The 21,923-nt window shown below is 46.5% G+C and overlaps 2 protein-coding genes across 2 annotated transcripts in view; both read right to left on the bottom strand.

The window, feature by feature from the left end:
* Window positions 1-19,852, bottom strand: part of LOC124776136 (glypican-5-like) — a 189,192-nt gene extending 169,340 nt beyond the window's left edge. The window contains exons 1-2 of the mRNA XM_047250973.1: window positions 19,837-19,852; window positions 19,390-19,697 (exon numbers count right to left, since the gene is read on the bottom strand). Of these exons, the coding sequence (XP_047106929.1) occupies window positions 19,390-19,697; window positions 19,837-19,852 (324 nt within the window). The remainder of the gene's footprint in view (window positions 1-19,389; window positions 19,698-19,836) is intronic.
* Window positions 19,853-21,082: 1,230 nt separating this feature from the next.
* Window positions 21,083-21,923, bottom strand: part of LOC124776137 (glypican-1-like) — a 223,766-nt gene continuing 222,925 nt past the window's right edge. Inside the window, exon 4 of the mRNA XM_047250974.1 lies at window positions 21,083-21,180. Coding sequence (XP_047106930.1) covers window positions 21,083-21,180 — 98 coding nt within the window. The remainder of the gene's footprint in view (window positions 21,181-21,923) is intronic.

Consider the following 21,923-nt stretch of genomic DNA (forward strand, 5'->3'; position numbering starts at 1 on the left):
ATCAATTACAGCAAAAACCGTTAACCCTCCAGAATTCCGAATGTTTCCGCTGTTGACTGAGTACCTCAGAAGAAAGAACTCAATCAAAATACTTCTTCAAACACAAAACAACACAAGAAAAACAATCACACACAATCCGAACTGTGTACTGTTTGGCACAGCTGTTTCCACCGCGACGTCACAACTGAGAAAACACGTTGCTTTCTGCGCCCCCCTGGCCTGTGTTTAATGTGTAACCGCCGGAAGTTCCATTGTTGTATATCTGTCAGCTATTGTTCAGTGGATTTAGAGATGGCAGTGTTAGTGGTGCAACGCGTCTGCTTTAAATTTTGCGTGAAACTCAAGGCAACCTTTACAGACACACACTAAATGATGCGAGAATCCTACGATGATGAGTGCTTAAGCAGTACTCAGTGTCACGACTGGTTTACACTGTTTAAAAATGGCCGGTTCGATGTTAAAGATGACCCTCGTTCAAGACGCTCTTCGACGTCTACCGACTACACTCATGTCGGGAATGTCAACGAAATTGTGCGTGTCAATCGAAGACTGGTTGACAGAGAGATTGTAGAAGAATGTAACATTTCAGCTGGATCATGATATCCTGACACATCTTCGTCCCACGGCTCATAAGTCAAGAGATCAGAAAGACCTTCGCTTCGCAGCATCGCACAAATTAGAATGAGGTCTTTGTTAAGAGAATCATAACTGGTGGTGAGACGTGCGTCTATGGTTACGATTTTGAGACCAAGGTTCAATCTTGACAGTGGGTTCTCCAAGAACAAAGAAAGCTCGTCGGATCGGGTCAAATATCAAAGCTATGCTGAGAGTTTTCTTTAACTTTGAAGGATTAGAGCGTCATGGATTCATGCCACGGGGAAAAACTGTTAATCGATGGTACTATCGGGAAGTGTTGAGATTCCTGCGAGAAAATGTGAGAAGGAAACGGCCTGAAATGTGGCGAGACAGCTCATGGCTCTTGCACCCGCACTTCAACCTTGTTGGTGCGTGACTGTTGCACAAAAAACGAAACCACTGTGTTGCCTCATCATTTGTACTCTATAGATCTGGCTCCTGAGGACTTTTATTGTATTCCCAAAGCTGGAAACCCCATTGAAAGGGCGAAGATCTGCAACGACAGACGAGATAAACCAAAATTCGCAGACGCCGCTTCTTGCGATCCAGCAAGAGGCGTTCCAAGACTGCTCCCGGAAGTGGAAACGGCTTTGGGAGCGGTTTATCAATTGCGGAGGAGAGTATTTCGAAGGAGACCATGCACAATAACTAAAAAATAAGCGTAGAAAAATTTTGTGGATAAAGTTCAGGAATTTTTTGATCAAACCTCGTATATGTCTCAAAGCTGCCTAGCTAACGGCGCGCAAAGAGGCAAAACATCATTGGAATAATCTCTCATTTTAGAACTGTCAAAAAAAAGGAAGAAAGAGAAAGAACCACAGCACATAAAAGAACTTCCGTTCTAAGATGATTTGCGCGTCACTCCATCTAGTTAAAGTAATTAAGGAACCTATGTTAACTACACAATACATAAAAGAACTTACGTTCCAAGGTGATTTATGGACGTTACTACATCTAGACCAGGGGTCTCCAAACTTTTTAGTCCGCGGGCCACATTGGCTCCTCCACGAAGTCATAAGGGTCAAGATCTACCTAGTGGGATTAAAGCACCCTAGCACCCCATGATCACCGTAATGTAAGGCTAAAGGAAAGATGAAATCGCAAAAATCTCAGGTTGTGGGAATAGCTAGCACTGAAACGAACTACGATATTTATTTAATTACATAATTTTGATTGGTGGACGTACCTGACCGAAATTCTGGCGTATTTTATTCTGGCGAACTTCACCGACAAAAAAGTATGTCACTGCACATTCTTCACGAAAGCGTCCTGCAAAGTTAACGAAACGTCAAAATCATTGTTAGCAACACTATTACTGCAAGACGTAACAGAGGTAGATTATGTCAACGCATTGTTGTTTCAAGCGGCGCAACAACAAGTTTAGTTATGTAGTTTGTAGCGAGTAGGAGATCCAATGTCGCGGTGTATTGGTCGCGACAGACCTCGAAACTCAATTGTTGCCGGTATAGGTGCCACCTCAAATATTTGGCGGGCCGGATACCGGGGGTGTCCGGAAAGCTAAAGCGGGCCGGTTTGCCGGCCCTCGGGGGCCGGTAGTTTGGAGATCCCTGATCTAGACGAACACGTTATAATGACATAACGGAACAAGCTTGTGTTGAACTTATGTAATCAATAAGAAATAAACAATTGTAAAGAAAATGTCACATTATGGCTTTGTACGAACTGTATGTCCGGCGGAGAATAAGTTACTCAGATTATATTCAACCAGTATTTGACAAAGTAAGCACTTAACGGCTTCCAATACACTTCACAAATAATTTCAGGCCATTTCGAAACCTTTTGTCGATAACATCTCCCACTAAATGACGAAAGCAGAAAGTTTACCACTTACTATATTTTCGCTGTACATGTACTCAAACTTCGGGATCAGATGTGACGTTATAATTTACTACATCTTTACTAGTAACTCTACTCGCAATACATTTTGCTGACAGTATCCACATATACCACTGAATGTACCTGCAAAATTATATCACTGAACGACGTATAGTTCGAGATATATGACGTTTTACGCGTGGTAATTCGATTCCTTAAAGAATCTGAGCGTTACTGGTCACATACAACTTAACATCCTCACATTTTCTCACATCAAGAGACCGGTTCACCTGCTGGTTTTCCTTACCTTTCTTCTCCACAACCACGGCCCGATCACTGCCTGGTTATACTCACTCCAGATCGCATGCTTTATCTGAGATGTGGGAACTGACTCAGAGGGACCGGCTGTAGTACCCGTGTAAGACGATGCTGCGCTTGCGGCGGTCACGATTCCAGACATTGCGGTAAACACGCCACATGTGGATGCTCTTTGATCTGCTACAGGTAATATATACCTGTCTCGGAGGCTTGAGCGGCAGTTCGTATCTCGCCATTTGGAACCAACGTTAAGCTGATATCTGGAAACAATTGCTGCCTCACTTTTCTTGGCCTGAACTTTAATTCTAGAGCACTGGTTGTGTGTTGTTGTTTGGACGAGCCAGGGAGTTGTTCATCGGTACTCAAAATGGTTCAAATGGCTCTGAGCGCTATGGGACTTAACTGCTGAGGTCATCAGTCCCCTAGAACTACTTAAACCTAACTAACCTAAGGACATCACACACATCCATGCCCGAGGCAGGATTCGAACCTGCGACCGTAGTGGTCGCGCGGTTCCAGACTGTAGCGCCTAGAACCGCTCGGCCACACCGGCCGGCTCGGGCGAAGAGTCCATCCCTACTGAATGATCATTAATTGCCGTCAAGGAATATATATTTAAATGTACGGTGTCTATTCCTCCAGAAGCATATAAGTATCCGTGCCGTGACGACAATTAATGATCATTTCATGAAGATGTCTGACTCCTTGCGGGAATCAGCGTGAGGTCGCGATCAATGTGGGTGATGGAGAGGGGACGCTACTTGTGCAGTATGCGGTAAGTTGGGAATTTGTGTTGGAGGTAAAGAATGCTCGGCTCGCCGAAGCGATTACAGCGACCGTTCGCGCAAAGCTTGACATCCGGGTTCGGGTCCCGGTCCCACACAAATTTTCAGTTGTCGCCACTGAATTTATTTCAATACCCAATTGGGTTTAGAGTTGAAACATAAATTTCATCATAGGGCTGCGGGAACATGTTGGTAATAATGTCAGGCGGCGCGCAGGGTAGCTGCGTGGTGTAGGTGCCTTGCCACGGTCGCCCCCCCCCCCCCCCTCTACGGCATGGATGTGTGATTGTTCTTAGCGTAAGATAGTTTAAGTTAGATTAAGTAGTGTGTAAGTCTAGGGACCGATTACCTCAGCAGTTTGGTCCCACAGGAACTTACCAGGAATGAGTCATCTACATCTACATCTTCATCTACATTTACACTCCGCAAGCCACCCAACGGTGTGGCTGAGGGCACTTTTCGTGCCACTGTCATTACCTCCCTTTCCTGTTCCAGTCGCGTATGGTTCGCGGGAAGAACGACTGCCAGAAAGCCTCCGTGCGCGCTCGAATCTCCCTAATTTTACATTCGTGATCTCCCTGGGAGGTATGAGTAGGTGGAAGCAATATGTTCCATACCTCATCCAGAAACGCACTCTCTGGAAACCTGGACAGCATGCTACACCGCGATGCAGAGCGCCTCTCTTGCAGAGTCTGCCACTTGAGTTTACTAAACATCTCCGTAACGCTATCACGCTTGCCAAATAAGGCTGTGACGAAACGCGCCGCTCTTCCTTGGATCTTCTCTATCACCTCCGTCAACCCGACCTGGTACGGATCCCACACTGATGGGCAATACTCTAGCCCTTACCAACAATTAATTTTATATGATCATTCCACTTCAAATCGTTCCGCACGCATACTCCCAGATATTTTACAGAAGTAACTGCTACCAGTGTTTGTTCCGCTATCATATAATCATACAATAAAGGATCCTTCTTTCTATGTATTCGCAATACATTACATTTGTCTATGTTAAGTGTCAGTTGCCACTCCTTGCGCCATGTGCCTATCCGCTGCAGATCTTCCTGCATTTCGCTGCAATTTTCTAATGCTGCAACTTCTCTGTATACTACAGCATCATCCGCGAAAAGCGGAGCTCTCCGCATGTATGAAGCCAACGCATAACATGTACTGTGTGCCGTCGTGCAGGGCGGCAATTATTCAACTATATAAAGAAACGTTATTACAAACTACGGCGTGCAGACACTTTATTCAACATGTAAACATCGCTACTCATATTCGGATTTAGGCTATGAGGTGTTCGATATGCCTACCAACATTGGCGACGATGTGGTGCAGACGAATAGTGAAATTCTGCATGACCCGGTGATGTGTCGGAACCTCGAGGCCGTCGATGACTTCCTGAATGGCTGTTTTCAGCTCAGCAATGGTTTTGGGGTTCTTGTTGTACACCTTGTCTATAATATAGTCGCACGTGTTCAGCTCCGGAGAATATGGCGCCCAATCGAGCCCCGTGCCGGTGGCTTCTGGGTACCCCAGAGCCAGAATGCGGTCCCCAAAGTGCTCCTCCAGGACATCAAACACTCTCCTGCTTTGATGGGGTAGAGCTTCGTCATGAATGAACCACTTCTTGTCGACATAAGCGTCACTTTGGATAATGGGGATGAAATCGTATTCTAAGACCTTCACGTACCGTTCGGTAGCCACCATGACATCAAGGTATGTCGCGCCGAGTATTCCGTGACTGGACATTACACAACACAGTGATACCTGTTGAGGGTGAAGAGACTTCTCTATCGCGAAATGCGGATTCTCAGTCCCCCCAAATGCGCCAATTTTACTTATAGATGAACCCATCCAAATAAAAGTGGGCTCGGTCGCTAAACGAAACTACACTTAATTCCTATGATGCCCCGCCGCCAACAGTGCAGTTTGAACGTCCAAACGCAAGCCTTTCAGGAGTTATGAGGATTTTATTTCATCAATAATTGTGACCCTGTACGTTCCCCATTCGCTGACACCGAAGTCTGCGTTCAGTTGATTCACCTGGTGCTTCTAGAAGCTCGCTCGTCTCCAGGATAGTGGAAAGTGGAATGGGCAGGCGCTATACCATCCGCCGTGGTGCCATCTTCAACCTTTAATAGCCGGCCACGGTGGCCGAGCGGTTCTAGGCGCTTCAGTCAGGAACCGCGCGACTGCTAAGGTCGCAGGTTCGAATCCTGCCTCGGGCATGGATGTGTGTGATGTCCTTAGGTTAGTTAGCTTTAAGTAGTTCTAAGTTCTAGGGGAGTGATGACCTAAGATGTTAAGTCCCATAGTGCTCAGAGCCATTTGAACCTTTAATAAATAAAGTTCTGTGCCAGCCTTTGAGTAGGACTCCGTACTAACACTTGATGAGCGGTTGAGCCTTTTTATCTACTGTATAACTTCTTTATTAAATGCCTTACCTATACTTTTCATACGCACCAGCTTAATTCCTTGGTTATAATAATCGCATACACATTTTTATATCAGTATGCTTCCTTGATTTTGATGTCAGCTTATCGGTGTACTCAATACGTTTGTTGTACTTTACATACACGTAAGGCCGCTTTCTGACGATTCGTCTTTTCCTAAATTTTGTAGACTTCCGAAGACGACAGATTAATCTGCCGAAGCCGATAAGGTACTATAAGGTAATCTCGTTGTGCAATCGACGACTGAATTTTATTTTGAAGAAATAAATACCTTTATTTTAGAAGCTGAGAGAGGAAAATCGCACTGCAAGTCCAATGAAACAAGAATAGAGAAATAACAAATCGTTTATGTGAATCAATTAATCGTAACGAAAGCAATAAAAAAGAAAACTGCACAACAAAGGTATAAACACTGGTATAACAGTTTAGTGAATAAAGATTTGTGGATTTTAATTTACGAAATGTAGCAAAGCTGAGATCCATCATAAGAAGGATTGCTTAATGTCAGCCGCGAAACGTAAAGAAAAGACGGGCGCCGGCAGAGCGCGCGGCAACGCGAGGCAAGGACGCGCGGATCCCAGGGCGCCACTCTTTTGTTTCCGGCCATTTCCATTTACGACGAGATTCCTAGTGGGGCTGTCGCATTCCCCTCCCCCACTACCGCCCCTCCACCACGCGCACACACATAGCTGTCTCTCTCTCTCTCTCCGTGCCGCGCCGCTCCCACAATGCCGAACACTGAATTTATGTTATTTGGAGGGACGAGCTGTTTTAAATCTGGAACAATGGCTCGTTTGTTCCCTAATTCTGCCCTCTTTTGTCCTTTTCCCCGCGCGAGTGCGCAGCGGGCCAACTGCGGCGGCCGAGGTAGACAGCGCAGCCGCAGAGATCACAGCCGCGTCCCGCCGTCCAGGCGAAGCAACGATCTGTGACTACGGAATCTCGTCTCTCTGTCGCTTTCACGAAAAAAGTTCACTTAACTTCATACCTATTGTAACAGGCTGAAGAGGAACCCATATCTCGACATGCAGATTCTCTGTAACAATACGTGTTTCGCTCTCTCTCTCTCTCTCAGTAAGAATGGTATTTGCTCCTTCCTACTCATTACAGTATTCTGGGACACTTATAGATATAATTGAAAAAAAAAGCAGATGACCCTAGTATAAAAGAAAGATAGAAGTATGGTCCCGCCAAGTTACAGATCAATATCCTTCTGTTTGCTGCAGAATCCTTGAACATATTCTCAGTTCGAATGTAACAAGATTTCTTGAGACTAAGAACCTTATGCCCACGGATCTTTATGGTTTTAGAAAGCATTGCTCATGCGAAACTCAGCTTGCCCTATTCTCACATGATATACTGAGGTAGATGAAGGGCCAGTGGCAGATTCTATATTTCTATATTTCCATTAATCATTTGACACGGTGACCCATTACAGGCTGTTAAGGAAGGTACGAGCCTATTGAATAAGCTCACAGATATATGAGCGGTTCGAAGACTTCTTAAATAATAGAACCCAGCATCTTGACGGCGAGTGTCCATCAGAGACAAGGGTATCGTTAGGAGTGCCCCAGAGAAGTGTGGTAGCACCGCTGTTGTTCTCTGTATACATAAATGATTTGGCGGCCGGAGGGCGGGGGGAGCAGCAATTCTGCGGTTGTTTGCTGACGATGCCGTGGTGTGCGGTAAGGTCTCGAAGTTGAGTGACTGTAGGAAGATACAAGGCGATATAGGCAAAATTTCCAGTTGGTGTGATGAACGGCAGCTAGCTCTAAATGTGGAGCAACGTTTGTTAATGCAGATGAGTGCGCAGAACAGACCTTTAATTTTCGGATGCAGTATTACTACTGTTCTGCTTGACGTAGTCAAGTCGTTTAAACGTCTGGCCATAACGTTGCAAAGAGATATGATGTGGAGCGAGCACGTGAAAAATATGGTAGGGAAGGCAAATGGTCTAGTTCGGTTTGTTGGGAGAATTTTAGGAAAGAGTGGTTCACTTGTAAGGGAGACCGCATACAGGATGGTTGTGCGACCTGTTCTTGAGTACTGCTCGAGTATTTGGGTAACGTACTAGGTCGGATTGCAGGAGGACATCGAAGCAATTCAGAGGCGGGCGGCTAGGTTTGTTACCGGTAGGTTCGAACAACGCGTGTGTTATGGAGATGCTTCAAGAACTCCCTGGAGGGAATGCGACGTTCTTTTCGAGAAGCACTATTGAGATAATTTAGAGAACCGGCATTTGAAGGTGACTCCCGAACGATTCTACTGCCGTCAACATACATCGCGCGTAAGGATCACGAATACAGGTACGGGAAATTAGGGCCCACACGGAGGTGTACAGACAGTCGTTTTCCCCTCGCTCTGTTTGCAAGTCAACAGGAGGGTAAATTACAAGTAGTGGTATAGGGTTCCCTCCATCACGCACCGTACAGTGGCTTGCGGACTGTAAATGTAGATGTAGACTGCGACGTGCTGAACCGTAAATATAGCGCAAGCAAATACAGGAAGCAAAGCTGTGGCTTTGCGATCACTAACAGGCTGGTACATTGACCGTGACCAGGCCAAATATCTCAGAAAATAAGCGTCAAACGAAAAAATAACAAAGAAAGAAAGTTGTCTAGCTTGAAGGGGGAAACCAGATGGCGCTATGGTTGGCCCTCTAGATGGCGCTGCCATAGGTCAAACGGATATCAACTGCGTTTTTAAAAAATAGGAACCCCCATTTTTTATTACATATACGTGTACTACACAAATAAATATGAATGTTTTAGTTGGACCACTTTTTTCGTTTTGTGATAGATGGTGCTGTAATAGTCACAAATATATGGCTCACAACTTTAGACGAACAGTTGATAACAGATAGGTTTTTTAAATTAAAATACATAACGTAGGTACGTTTAAACATTTTATTTCGGTTGTTCCAGTGTGATACATGTCCCTTTGTGAACTTATCATTTCTGAGAACGCATGCTGTTACAGCGTGATTACCAGTGAATACCACATTAATGCTATAAATGCTCAAAATGATATCCGTCAACCTCAATGCATTTGGCAATACGTGTAACGACATTCCTGTCAACAACGAGTAGTTCGCCTTCCGTAATGTTCACACTTGCATTAACAATGCGCTGACGCATGTTGTCAGCCGTTATCGGTGGATCACTATAGCAAATATCCTTCAACTTTTCCAACAGAAAGAAATCCGGGGACGTCAGATCCGGTGAACGTGCGGGCCATGGTATGGTGCTTCGACGACCATTCCACCTGTGATGACATATGCTATTCAATACCGGTTCAACGGCACGCGAGCTATGTGCCGGACATCAATCATGTTGGAAGTACATTGCCAATCTGTCATGCAGAGAAACATGTTGTACTAACATCGGTAGAACATTACGTAGGAAATCAGCATACATTGCACCATTTAGATTGCCATCGATAAAATGAGGGCCAATTATAGTTCCTCCCATAATGCCGCACCATACATTAACCCGCCAAGGTCGCTGACGTTCCACTTGTTGCAGCCATCGTGGATTTTCCGTTGTCCAATAGTGCATATTATGCCGGTTAACGTTACCGCTTTTGGTGAAATGACGCTTCGTCGCTAAATAGAACGCGTGCAAAAAAGTCTGTCATCGTCCCTTAATTTCTCTTGAGCCCAGTGGCAGAACTGTACACGACGTTCAGAGTCGTCGCCATGCAATTCCTGGTGCATATAAATATGGTACGGGAGCAGTCGATATTGATGTAGCATTCTCAACACCGACGTTTCTGAGATTTCCGATTCTCGCGCAATTTGTCTGCAACTGATGTGCGGATTATCTGCGACAGCAGCTAAATAAAACACCTACTTGGGCATCATCATTTGTTGCAGGTCGTGGTTGATGTTTTGTATGTGGCTGTACACTTCCTCTTTCCTTAAATAACGTAACTATCCAGCGAACGGTCCGCACACTTGGATGATGTCGTCCAGGATACCGAGCAGCGTCCATAGCACACGCCCATTGGGCACTATGATCACAATTTTAACAAGGGTAATGTATCACGAAACAAATACCGTCCGCACTGACGGAGTGTTACGTGATACCACGTACTTATACGTTTGTGACTACTACAACACCATGTATCACAAAGCGAAAGAAGTGGTCCAACTAGAACATTCATATTTCTTCACGTACTACACGAATATGTAATAAAAATGGGGGTTCCTGTTTAAAAAAACGCAGTTGTTATCCATTTGACCTATGGCAGCGCCATCTAGCGGGCCAACCATAGCGCCATCTGGTTTCCCCCTTCAAGCTAGACGAGTTTCGTCCTTTGTAGTTTTTTCGTTTGATGCTTATTTCGTGAGATATTTGGCCCGGTCACTATCAACGGACCAACCCGTATATTCGCAGTGGTTAGACACTGGACTCGCATTCGGAAGGATGACGGTTCAATCCCACGTCCGGCCATCCTGATTTAGGTTTTCCGTGATTTCCCTAAATCACTCCAGGCAAATGCCGGGATGGTTCCTCTGAAAGGGCACGGCCGACTTCCTTCCCCATCCTTCCCTAATCCGATGAGACCGATGACCACGCTGTCTGGTCTCCTTCCCCAAACCAACCAACCAACCAACCTGTATATTCATGCCGGTCGGAGTGACCGAGCGGTTCTGGGAGCTATAATCAGGAACCGCGCCACCGCTACGGTCGCAGGTTCGAATCCTGCCTCGGGCATGGATGTGTGTGATTTTCTTAGGTTAGTTAGGTTTAAGTAGTTATAAGTTCTAGGGGACTGATGACCTCAGAAGTTAAGTCCCATAGTGCTCAGAGCCATTTGAACCATTTTTGTATATTCATTCATCTTATTTGTTTAAGTGCCAGGTTCCGTGGGACTGTGGGAGTCACAGCTCCTTGGTCATGGACGAGTCAGCTTATAAAATGACAATGATTGTGAGAGATCATGCGAAGAAAACACTCACTGCAGAGAGACGTTCTCAGCCATTTCTGTGAACTCCTGTACAGAAGGGGAATGTGCCACTAGGGAACCTTTCAAGTTGCATTTGAATACTCGGCGGTTGTCACTCAACTTGTCCAGTTCTCCTGGAGTATTTAACGTGACTAACTTATCTTTGGTATTCAATGAATTTGATGAGAGATCCCTTTTTATTCGATGTGTCGTACTTCATATTTGTACACGGGATATTTCCCAACGAGAAGTCCTCAGTAGACGATATATTACGGCTCAGAGGTTCTGAGTCAAAGCAATGCGATCTTTGGGTGTCAGTAGCTTTTTTCGTTGCCAGTATATCATTCAGTGAGTAGTAAGTGAGAGAGTTTAGGCCATGCTGCTGAGCGGTGAGGAAACAACTAGCAAAAATGCAGAGGATGTTGCTGTTTGGAAACATGATTTTGTAAAGACTGATTTGAGAAGTGTGAAGGTACTCAGGTATGGTTGTCGCTGCATTGCTTTCTCGCACGTGATTTAAGGCGAGTTTGAGAAAGGCAATTTTTTTTGCATGTTTTTTTATTGGTTCAGGTCAGTTAGTTTGATTATCGAGACAGGATTAAACAAAATTATCTGCTCACATAACTTGGACTCAAGAGTTATAAATTCGCCATTCTTTTACCATTTTATTAGCTAACTTCGTGGCAGAGTCTTATTTTTTATAACAAGTGATTTTTGTTAAGATGGTTGTAATTCTTAAGGAATGAGATTCATAATACAATTTTGAATGCTAGACTCTTTTCAGTCACTTAGCAAGTTGAGTTTCTTTCACAGTCTCCTGACGAAAGTTTAATTTTGTAGTTGTTTGTCACCGCATTGCATTTAACGGAACACAGTTACTCAAAACATAAAGCAAAATGTGGATAGCATAGTTGCTTCTGCATGCATTGCACTTGTCAAGTTCTTTCTTTCGTTGGTTTGCCACTGCATTGTATTTTAATATTAAAATAATTCAAATGTGTGTGAATTTCTAAGGGACCAAACTGCTGTTGTCATCGGTCCCTAGACTTACACACTACTTAAACTAACTTATGCTAAGAACAACACACACACACACACACACACACACACCCATGCCCGAGAGAGTACTCGAACCTCTGGCGGGAGGGGCCGCACAATCCGTGACATGGCGCCTCAAACCGCGCGGCCACTCCGCGCGGCCCTTTAATGTTCACCACTGTCGAGTGGTACCGAGTTGTCGTTACTACAAGGTAAGTCATCTAAATTTATTAGGTCCAGTTTAATACCAGTCAGGAAGCAGTAAATACGTTCACATTCAAGCTTTGCCTTTGAAAATTATTATCAGGTTCAGTTCAGTAAAGTTTAGTTCATGTCTCATTTACTTTCTCAACCAATCTTTTACTTACAGTGCAGTGTCATACAAGCGTGTGTGTACCATTTTATTTAGTCACTTCGCGAACATAAATTTGCACGAAATTTTCACAGAAGCATTTTGGATAGTTATTCTTTCAAAGTGTCGTTTGTAATTTTATGTAGAATCTTTATTCTGATAGTTTTGTGTGTTGGAACTGTAACACAAGCACTGTGACGTCACGCATTGTAGCACTGTTCACTGCACTGTACAGTACAGAATTTCACAGGATAGCCTATTTAGTATACAGTTTCACGAAGTCTAATTATTTTTAGTGTAAGTTAATTGCAGTACAGCTATACCATTTAAAATGGATTTGGCAACACTTTTAAGTAGCGTTGACGTAAGCACACGATTTGCATTGTTCAGGTTCACGTTGTCATACAGACACACACGAAAGTTAAGAATAGGTAACCAGTTTACATGTACAAAAACAAGAAACATCGATAAAAAAGCGAAACGGTTACAAATGTTTGAATGCCTGGTACAGTATAGTTGAAGACAAGAGCAATACTGTGTAATACTCTGCCACCAGTCGCCCGAAATTTCGGCAAAGTTTTCATTCCCCAATATGGTCATGGAAATGTCTGCTACAGGCGTGGCCACGTGGACGAACCTAAATGTCAAGACACTGTGGTGTGAAGTTAGAATGTGTTAATACGTTTATTGTAATATATGTGGCTTAAATCTAAATGGAATAGACATAAAAGTTTGCCCTAGATTGAGAAAAATTGAATCTAAATGTGTTAGCGTGTCTCAAACCAAAAGAAAGTGTTAAACTCAACGAAAGGGCGCATGAAAGCTGGCTAATGGTAGGGAGCCCATGGGGTGCTTCCGTGACGTCAGCGACAGGGAACCGCTGCAGCAGAATCGGCCTAACTTGATTCCTGACACTTGCAGCGGGCTGAGCGTCGCAGCTGCGCGCGCCTTGCTCAACGAGTCACGTGACGCGATTTTGACGCGATTTTGTAAACGCCTGCATTGGCAACGCCAGAGAGTTGTTAAGCTACACAAACGGCTATTGTTGTTCACTGGCAGCCGTCAATGCTACGCTGCCAGGGAGCTTAACTTATATCGACTCCACTACACGCTCGTCTTTATGTAATTTTTTATATTTAGTTGTTAGATCAGCTTTATTATGAGTTCTATTTTATGAGTTTTATTTTCCTTTCTTGTGCCAGTTCGGGATTTTCATTTTATGTTTTATATTTTTATAATTTTGGCTTTTTTAGTTTTTTGGGGATTTGATGCGGCCCGCCACGAATTCTTCTCCTGTGCCGGCCTCTTCATCTCAGAGTAGCACTCGCAACCTACGTCCTCAATTATTTGCTGGATGTATTCCAATCTCTGTCTTCCTCTACAGTTTTTGCCATCTACAGCTCGCTCTAGTACCATGGAAGTCATTCCCTCACGCCTCAACAGATGTTATCTTATGCCTTCTCCTTCCACATATTCCTTTCCTCTCCGATTCTGCGCAGAAACTCTTCATTCCTTACCTTTTCAGTCCGCCCAGTTTTCAACAGTCGTCTGTTGCGCCACATCTCAAATGCTTCGATTTTCTTCTATTCCGGTTTCCCCACACTCCATGTTTCACTATCATACAGTGCCGTACTCAAGACGTATGTTCTCAGAAATTTCTTCCTCAGATTAACGTATGTGTGAAATCTTATCGGACTTAACTGCTAAGGTCATCAGTCCCTAAGCTTACACACTACTTAACCTAAATTATCCTAAGGACAAACACACACATCCATGCCCTAAGGGTTCGAACCTCCGCCGAGACCAGCCGCACAGTCCGTGACTGCAGCGCCCCAGACCGCTCGGCTAATCCCGCTCGGCCTCAAATTAACGCCTATGTTTGATGCTAGTAGCCTTCTCTTGGCCAGGAATGCCAAATTCGACATAGCTAGTCTGCTTTTGATGTCCTCCTTACTTCGTCAGTCATTTATTATTTTAATGCCTAGGTATCAGAATTGCCTAACTTGATGTACCTGGCGCCAATTAATCGTTGATGTTAACTTTCTCCCTGTTCTCATTTCTGATACTTCTCTTTACTTTCGTCTTTCTTCGATTTTCTCTCAATCCATATTCTGTGCTCAGACTGTTCATTCCATTCAGTAGATCATGTAATTCTTCTTCACTTTCACTCAGGATAGCAGTTTCATCAGCGAATCGTGTCATTGGCATCCTTTCACCTTGTATTTTAATTCCACTCCTGAACCTTTCTTTTATTTCCATCATTGCTTCTTGGATGTACAGACTGAACAGTAGGGGCCCGAAGACTGCATTCTTGTCTTACGCTCTTTTTAATCTGTCACTTCCTTCTTGGTCGTCCACTCCCTATTATTCCCTCTTGGCTCTTGTACATATCGTATGTTACCGGTATCTACCTGTAGCTTACCCCTACGTTTGTCAGAATTTCGAACATGTTGCACCATTTTACACTGTCGAACGCTTTTCCCAGGTCGACAAATCCTAAGAACGTGTCTTGATTTTTCTTCAGTCTTGCAACCATTATCAACCGCAACGTCAGAATTGCCTCTCTCGTGCCTTTACCTTTTTTAGTTAAGATGACAATGTTTTCAGCTCATCTTAGGATGGGAGGCAGGCACGCGGGATACGCCACGGGGCGCCAAACTATACTGACTCACGCTTGCATATTTAACTGTACCAATAAAACTTTAACCTTTACCAATGGATGTCAGGCTGTCCACGGGAAATCATAACTTTTTCTTGGCGCGGTAGTCGATTCGGCGCCGTCCTTCAGTAAGGGCGCATGTGCAGATTTACAGAACATTGTCAATTTATTTTCTTGTCCCTCCTCGTACAGCCCTTTGCATTAGCAGAGAGAGACCATTCCATCAGCACAGAGCAAGGATGCGCAGTGGTCAGCTTACTGCACTCCCAGTTCGGGAAGACGACGCTTCACACGAGCGTCCGGCCATCCAGCTTCAAGTGTTTCATGAATTCCCTAAAACGCTTAAAGCAAATGCCGAGATGGTTTCTTCGAAAGGGCATTGCCGATTTCCTTCCCCAATCCACCCTAATCCGAACTTGTGCTCCGTCTCTAATGACCTGTTTCTCAATTCTTCCTTCCTTCCTTACCATTCTAGCACGCTGACGTGTATGTTATGGGGCCTCACCCCCCACCCCCCACCCCCCACCCCCCACCCCCCAACGCAAACTACGAGTAAATATATTCGCAACTTAGCGACGATGGAGACAATCGATCTAAAAGTTTTACATAAAGCTAAATACTCCTTGGGTAGTCAAGTGGTATGACAGCCATACTGCCATACTTGGCCGAAAGCTCGAGCAATTTTAATTACTTGACGCGGTCGGAAACACAAGAACTTTTAATTCAATGTTACCGCCGCGTCACTCTGCATTCTTACGTGGCTGTAGTGTACCTGCCTGGCATCCACATCCATTTCCCACAAGGAGACACCCTCTTCCTGCTATAAGACTTCATCACGACGGTAGTTTTCCATCTCGCTATGATCAGGGCTTGATGAGACCATTTTCTTTTTCACAGTCGCTGAGCGAGTCTACGAGACTTTGAAGAATACCGTCTTGCTTCAAGAATATGTATTCATCTGTACGTCACCTATGAACCGAAATGCATCACTTGCAAAGAGAAAATACCATTTCTGAGATAGAAGAAAGAGGAAAATGTGAAATTTCAAAGCCGAAAAGAGCCCCATTCCAAGAACTGTGGTTAACGGAAGCTCTGTAGGCTGCTACAAAGCGAAGCATACCGTCATAGAATTACAGAAAATTCGGTAATCCATCTGGCATGGCTGTAGAATAATGTGTCAAAATGAGGAGGTGAAGACCATCTTGCATTAGATCTAGACTGTCAAGAAGTGGTTGTACCGGTGAGTACAGCGCCATCTGTCACAAAGCGAAAAAAATGGTCCAAGTAAAACATTCATATTTCTTTACGTTCTACACCAATATGTAATAAAAAATGGCGTTCCTATTTAAAAAAAGGCAGTCGATATCCGTTTGACCTATGGCAGCGCCAACTAGCGGGCCAACGATAGAGTCTTCTGGTTTCCCCTTTCAAGCCAGACGAGTTTCGTTCTTTGTACTTTTTTCGTTTGACGCTTATTTCGTGAGATATTTGGCCCGGTCACGATCAATGGACCACCCTGCATATCGTGCTCGGCGAAAAGACTACAGACATCGAACCATTGTGTAAACTTCCCTGAATAGACTCTGAGACTGAGTTGACTGTCAGCAGTTTCCAGAAGAAGACATAGAATCAAAATTCGCGGTACTTGGACCATTTTTAATGTCTCCTGCGAGACATTACTTCACATTCCTGACAATATGACGAGTCAATTTCTGTGGACAGTATTTTCACGTCTAGCCTCTTTATCCTCGCCGGTTGCTGTGGACTTGTCTTACTTGTAAGCACGCAGACCAGACTCGGAGAAAATAGGCAATTTGCCCACCTAAGTGGTATGTTATGTTAACTGGGGACCTAGAAACGACGGAGAGGCTCCGTCCCCACCGCAGCCGTTGTGATCCACAACCCCACGACGACTACCGCAGTCCACTTCACGCCTCCGCAGCCCCACACGGAACCCAGCGTTATTGTGCGGTTCGGCCCCCGGTGGACCCCCCCAGGTTGGTTGGTTGGTTGTTTTGGGGAAGGAGACCAGACAGCGAGGTCATCGGTCTCATCGGGTTAGAGAAGGACGGGGAAGGAAGGCGGCCGTGCCCTTTGAAAGGAACCATCCCGGCATTTGCCTGGAGCGATTTAGGGAAATCACGGAAAACCTAAATCAGGATGGCCGGACGCGGGATTGAACCGTCGTCCTCCCGAATGCGAGTCCAGTGTCTAACCACTGCGCCACCTCGCTCGGTGGACCCCCCCCCAGGGAACGTCTCACACCAGACGAATGTAACCCCTATGTATGCGTGGTAGAGTAATGATGGTGTACGCGTACGTGGAGAACTTTTTTGCGCAGCAATCGTCGACATAGTGTAGCTGAGGCGGAGTAAGGGGAACCAGCTCGAATTTGCCGAGGCAGATGGAAAACCGCCTAAAAACCATCGACAGACTGGCCAGTTCACCGGACCTGGACACAAATCCGCCGGGCGGATTCGTGCCGGGGACCAGGCGATCCTTCCGGCCCGGAAAGCCGTGCGTTAGACCGCACGGCCAACCGGGCGGGCCTACCTAAGTGCTATTGTCCACCTAAGTGGTAAAATTTGGAAATTTGTGGTAAGTTTCAATGGGACCAAACTGCTGAGGTCATCCCTAGGCTTACATACTACACTCCTGGAAATTGAAATAAGAACACCGTGAATTCATTGTCCCAGGAAGGGGAAACTTTATTGACACATTCCTGGGGTCAGATACATCACATGATCACACTGACAGAACCACAGGCACATAGACACAGGCAACAGAGCATGCACAATGTCGGAACTAGTACAATGTATATCCACCTTTCGCAGCAATGCAGGCTGCTATTCTCCCATGGAGACGATCGTACAGATGCTGGATGTAGTCCTGTGGAACGGCTTGCCATGCCATTTCCACCTGGCGCCTCAGTTGGACCAGCGTTCGTGCTGGACGTGCAGACCGCGTGAGACGACGCTTCATCCAGTCCCAAACATGCTCAATGGGGGACAGATCCGGAGATCTTGCTGGCCAGGGTAGTTGACTTACACCTTCTAGAGCACGTTGGGTGGCACGGGATACATGCGGACGTGCATTGTCCTGTTGGAACAGCAAGTTCCCTTGCCGGTCTAGGAATGGTAGAACGATGGGTTCGATGACGGTTTGGATGTACCGTGCACTATTCAGTGTCCCCTCGACGATCACCAGTGGTGTACGGCCAGTGTAGGAGATCGCTCCCCACACCATGATGCCGGGTGTTGGCCCTGTGTGCCTCGGTCGTATGCAGTCCTGATTGTGGCGCTCACCTGCACGGCGCCAAACACGCATACGACCATCATTGGCACCAAGGCTGAAGCGACTCTCATCACTGAAGACGACACGTCTCCATTCGTCCCTCCATTCACGCCTGTCGCGACACCACTGGAGGCGGGCTGCACGATGTTGGGGCGTGCGGGACCGTAGCCCAGTTTCATGGAGACGGTTGCGAATGGTCCTCGCCGATACCCCAGGAGCAACAGTGTCCCGAATTTGCTGGGAAGTGGCGGTGCGGTCCCCTATGGCACTGCGTAGGATCCTATGGTCTTGGCGTGCATCCGTGCGTCGCTGCGGTCCGGTCCCAGGTCGACGGGCACGTGCACCTTCCGCCGACCACTGGCGACAACATCGATGTACTGTGGAGACCTCACGCCCCGCGTGTTGAGCAATTCGGCGGTACGTCCACCCGGCCTCCCGCATGCCCACTATACGCCCTCGCTCAAAGTCCGTCAACTGCACATACGGTTCACGTCCACGCTGTCGTGGCATGCTACCAGTGTTAAAGACTGCGATGGAGCTCCGTATGCCACGGCAAACTGGCTGACACTGACGGCGGCGGTGCACAAATGCTGCGCAGCTAGCGCCATTCGACGGCCAACACCGCGGTTCCTGGTGTGTCCGCTGTGCCGTGCGTGTGATCATTGCTTGTACAGCCCTCTCGCAGTGTCCGGGGCAAGTATGGTGGGTCTGACACACCGGTGTCAATGTGTTCTTTTTTCCATTTCCAGGAGTGTAGTTAATCTAACTTACGCTAAGGACAACACACACACACCCATTACCGAGGGAAGACTCGAACCTCAGACGGTCGGGGGGGGGGGGGGGGGGGAGATCCGTGCGAACCGTGGCAAGGGGCCTAAAACGCGCGGCTACCCCGCGCGGCACCTGACTGGTATCTTCAGTTGTTTGGAAAAACGAAGCTACTCTGATCACCCTTGAGAGTTTGTTGCTTTATTATATTGCATATGTCATCCTTACAAGTGTTAGGCACTGCTTGTACGTGATTAATGCGACAGCAATGTTTGAAGGACAAATGACGGCGCACCTGTTGCTGCAGAGTGGCGCTCCGCTCGACGGCGGCCGCGACCGCCTCGGCGATGCGCGCGTCGAGGGAGCGCAGCGCGCCGTCGACGGCTCCGCGGCCCTGGACGGCGGCGAGCAGCCTCTCGGCGGCCTCGACGTAGCCGTTCCACGGCAGGTCCAGCTCGGCGGCGCGCTGCGTCAGGCAGCCGCGCAGCACGTTCAGGCAGAGCCCGGCGCAGGGGCGCACGCGCCTCTGAAGGCCGCGGCAGCGCCAGCAGTGCGACATGCGCACCAGCGCCGCGTGGCACTGCGCCTCGGCCGCCGCCCCACCTGTGGCGAAAACAGCAGACAGGGCAGCATCGTCACAGCATGTGGTAGCGCGAGCAGTACAGCATATGCAGCAGCGCCACGTGGCACTGCACGTCGGCCGCTTCTCCTCCTCTGGTAACACGGCAAGTGTTGTGCTTACAAGGGAACCTCCCCATCGTACCCCCCTCAGATTTAGTTATAAGTTGGCACAGTGGATAGGCCTTGAAAAACTGAACACAGATCAATTGAGAAAACAGGAAGAAGTTGTGTGGAACTGAGAAAGAATAAGCAAAATATACAAACTGAGTAGTTCATGGGAAGATACGTAACATCAAGGACGCTGGGACAGCAGGGGCTCTGTGGTCCCGTGGTAACGTGAGCAGCTGCGGAACGAAAGGTCCTTGGTTCAAATCTTCAATCGAGTGAAAAGTTTAATTTTTTATTTCCAGTTTATGTGACAAACTCTTATGTTTTCATCACTTTTTTGGGAGTAATTATCACATCCACAAGAAAACCTAAATCGGGCAAGGTAGAAGAGTGTTTTTACCCGTTCGCCAAGTGTACAAGTTAGGTCGGTCGACAACATATTCCTGTCATGTGACGCACATGCCGTCACCAGTGTCGTATAGAATATATCAGATGTGTTTTCCTGTGGAGGAATCGGTTGACCTATGACCTTGCGATCAAATGTTTTCCGTTCCCATTGGAGAGGCACGTCCTTTCGTCTACTAATCGCACGGTTTTGCGATGTGGTCGCAAAACACAGACACTAAACTTATTACAGTGAACAGAGATGTCAATGAACGAACGGACAGATAATAACTATGCAAAAATAAAGAAAGTAAAATTTTCACTTGTGGGAAGACCTGAACTAAGGACCTCTGACCTCTCGTTCTCCAGCTGCTCACGCTACCACGAGACCACGGCGTTCCTGAACCCACGAACTCCGTAATGTTGCATATGGACTACTCAGTTTGTATATTTTGCTTATTTTTTCACAGTTCCACACAACTTCTTCCTGTTTCCTCAATTGATCTGTGTTCGGTTTATCAAGTCCTATCCACTGTGCCAAATTATAACTAAATCTGAGGGGGGTGCGATCGGGAGGTTCCCTTGTTAGTTACAGCGGTCTGCGGCAGGTCTGACTGCATATTGAGCCAGTGCAGCCTCATCACAGCACGTGGCAGTGCAAACAGGATGTGGCACCGTGCCTGGGCCGCTACTTCGCCATTGGCAGCAGGGTGCTATTTACCTACTTCAATCTGAATCAGCTATGTAGCACACACAGCCAGTGCAGGATTATCGCGGCGTGTGCTAGCACGAGTAATACGACACACACAGCACCGAAGACTGCCATGCTGCCAGCTCTACTGCAGTAACAGGGGTGACGTTCAGATACATCAGTCTCAAGTAGCAGAGTAGCAGTATGGTATCAACACAGCATATGGTAGAGCAAACACTTCGATTTCTGCAGCACGTGACATGAGACCTGGTGCTACTCCACCTGTGACAACATTACAGGCACCTGCACAGCACGTCGAGCTAGTATGTCGCACTGCGAGGAGTATGATATGAGCAGCAGTGCAGTCCAGCTATGCTCACTGTATAGGATATTTTAGTTACAGCAGGATGGGCCGATTTGCGGCACAGTCATGCAGCGCAGCTTCAGCACGCTATATGGCACTCTGAGCAGTACGGCACGAGCAACACAGGTGTTATTCAGTTGCAGCAGCCCGAGGCAGGTGTCCATCCAACATGTTGAGCAGGCAGCGCGATAGTTCTATGCAGTTACTGAAACTGGAGGTAGTCATACAGTACACTGAATCATTTCAGCAGCACTGTGTTATGAGCTGTGTGACATACAGGGTGATCAAAAAGTCAGTATAAATTTGATGCGCTGGACAGCAAAACGTCAGTGACTGCGCATGACAATCGTGTATAAAAGGAGCTGTAATGAGAGAGAGAATCAGATGCACGAGCAGTCGCAGCATGTTCAGGTTACCTGAAAAGGCTCTTTTAGTGAAGCTGTATTATCAGAATGGGGAATGTGCTAGTTCAGCGTTACGATCCTATCGCCATAGGAAGGGGATTCGAACGGGTAAATGTTCGTTGACAAATGCATCTGTGGCGAGAATGATTTCAAAGTTCGAAGCCACGGGTTGTTTAGACGATAAACCCTGTAGTGGCCGACCGAGCACAAGGAGTAATGCTGGTGAGACAGTTCAGGAAGAAATGGAGACTGTAGCG

The sequence above is a fragment of the Schistocerca piceifrons genome, chromosome 2, assembly GCF_021461385.2.
Source record: "Schistocerca piceifrons isolate TAMUIC-IGC-003096 chromosome 2, iqSchPice1.1, whole genome shotgun sequence".
NCBI lineage: Eukaryota > Metazoa > Arthropoda > Insecta > Orthoptera > Acrididae > Schistocerca > Schistocerca piceifrons.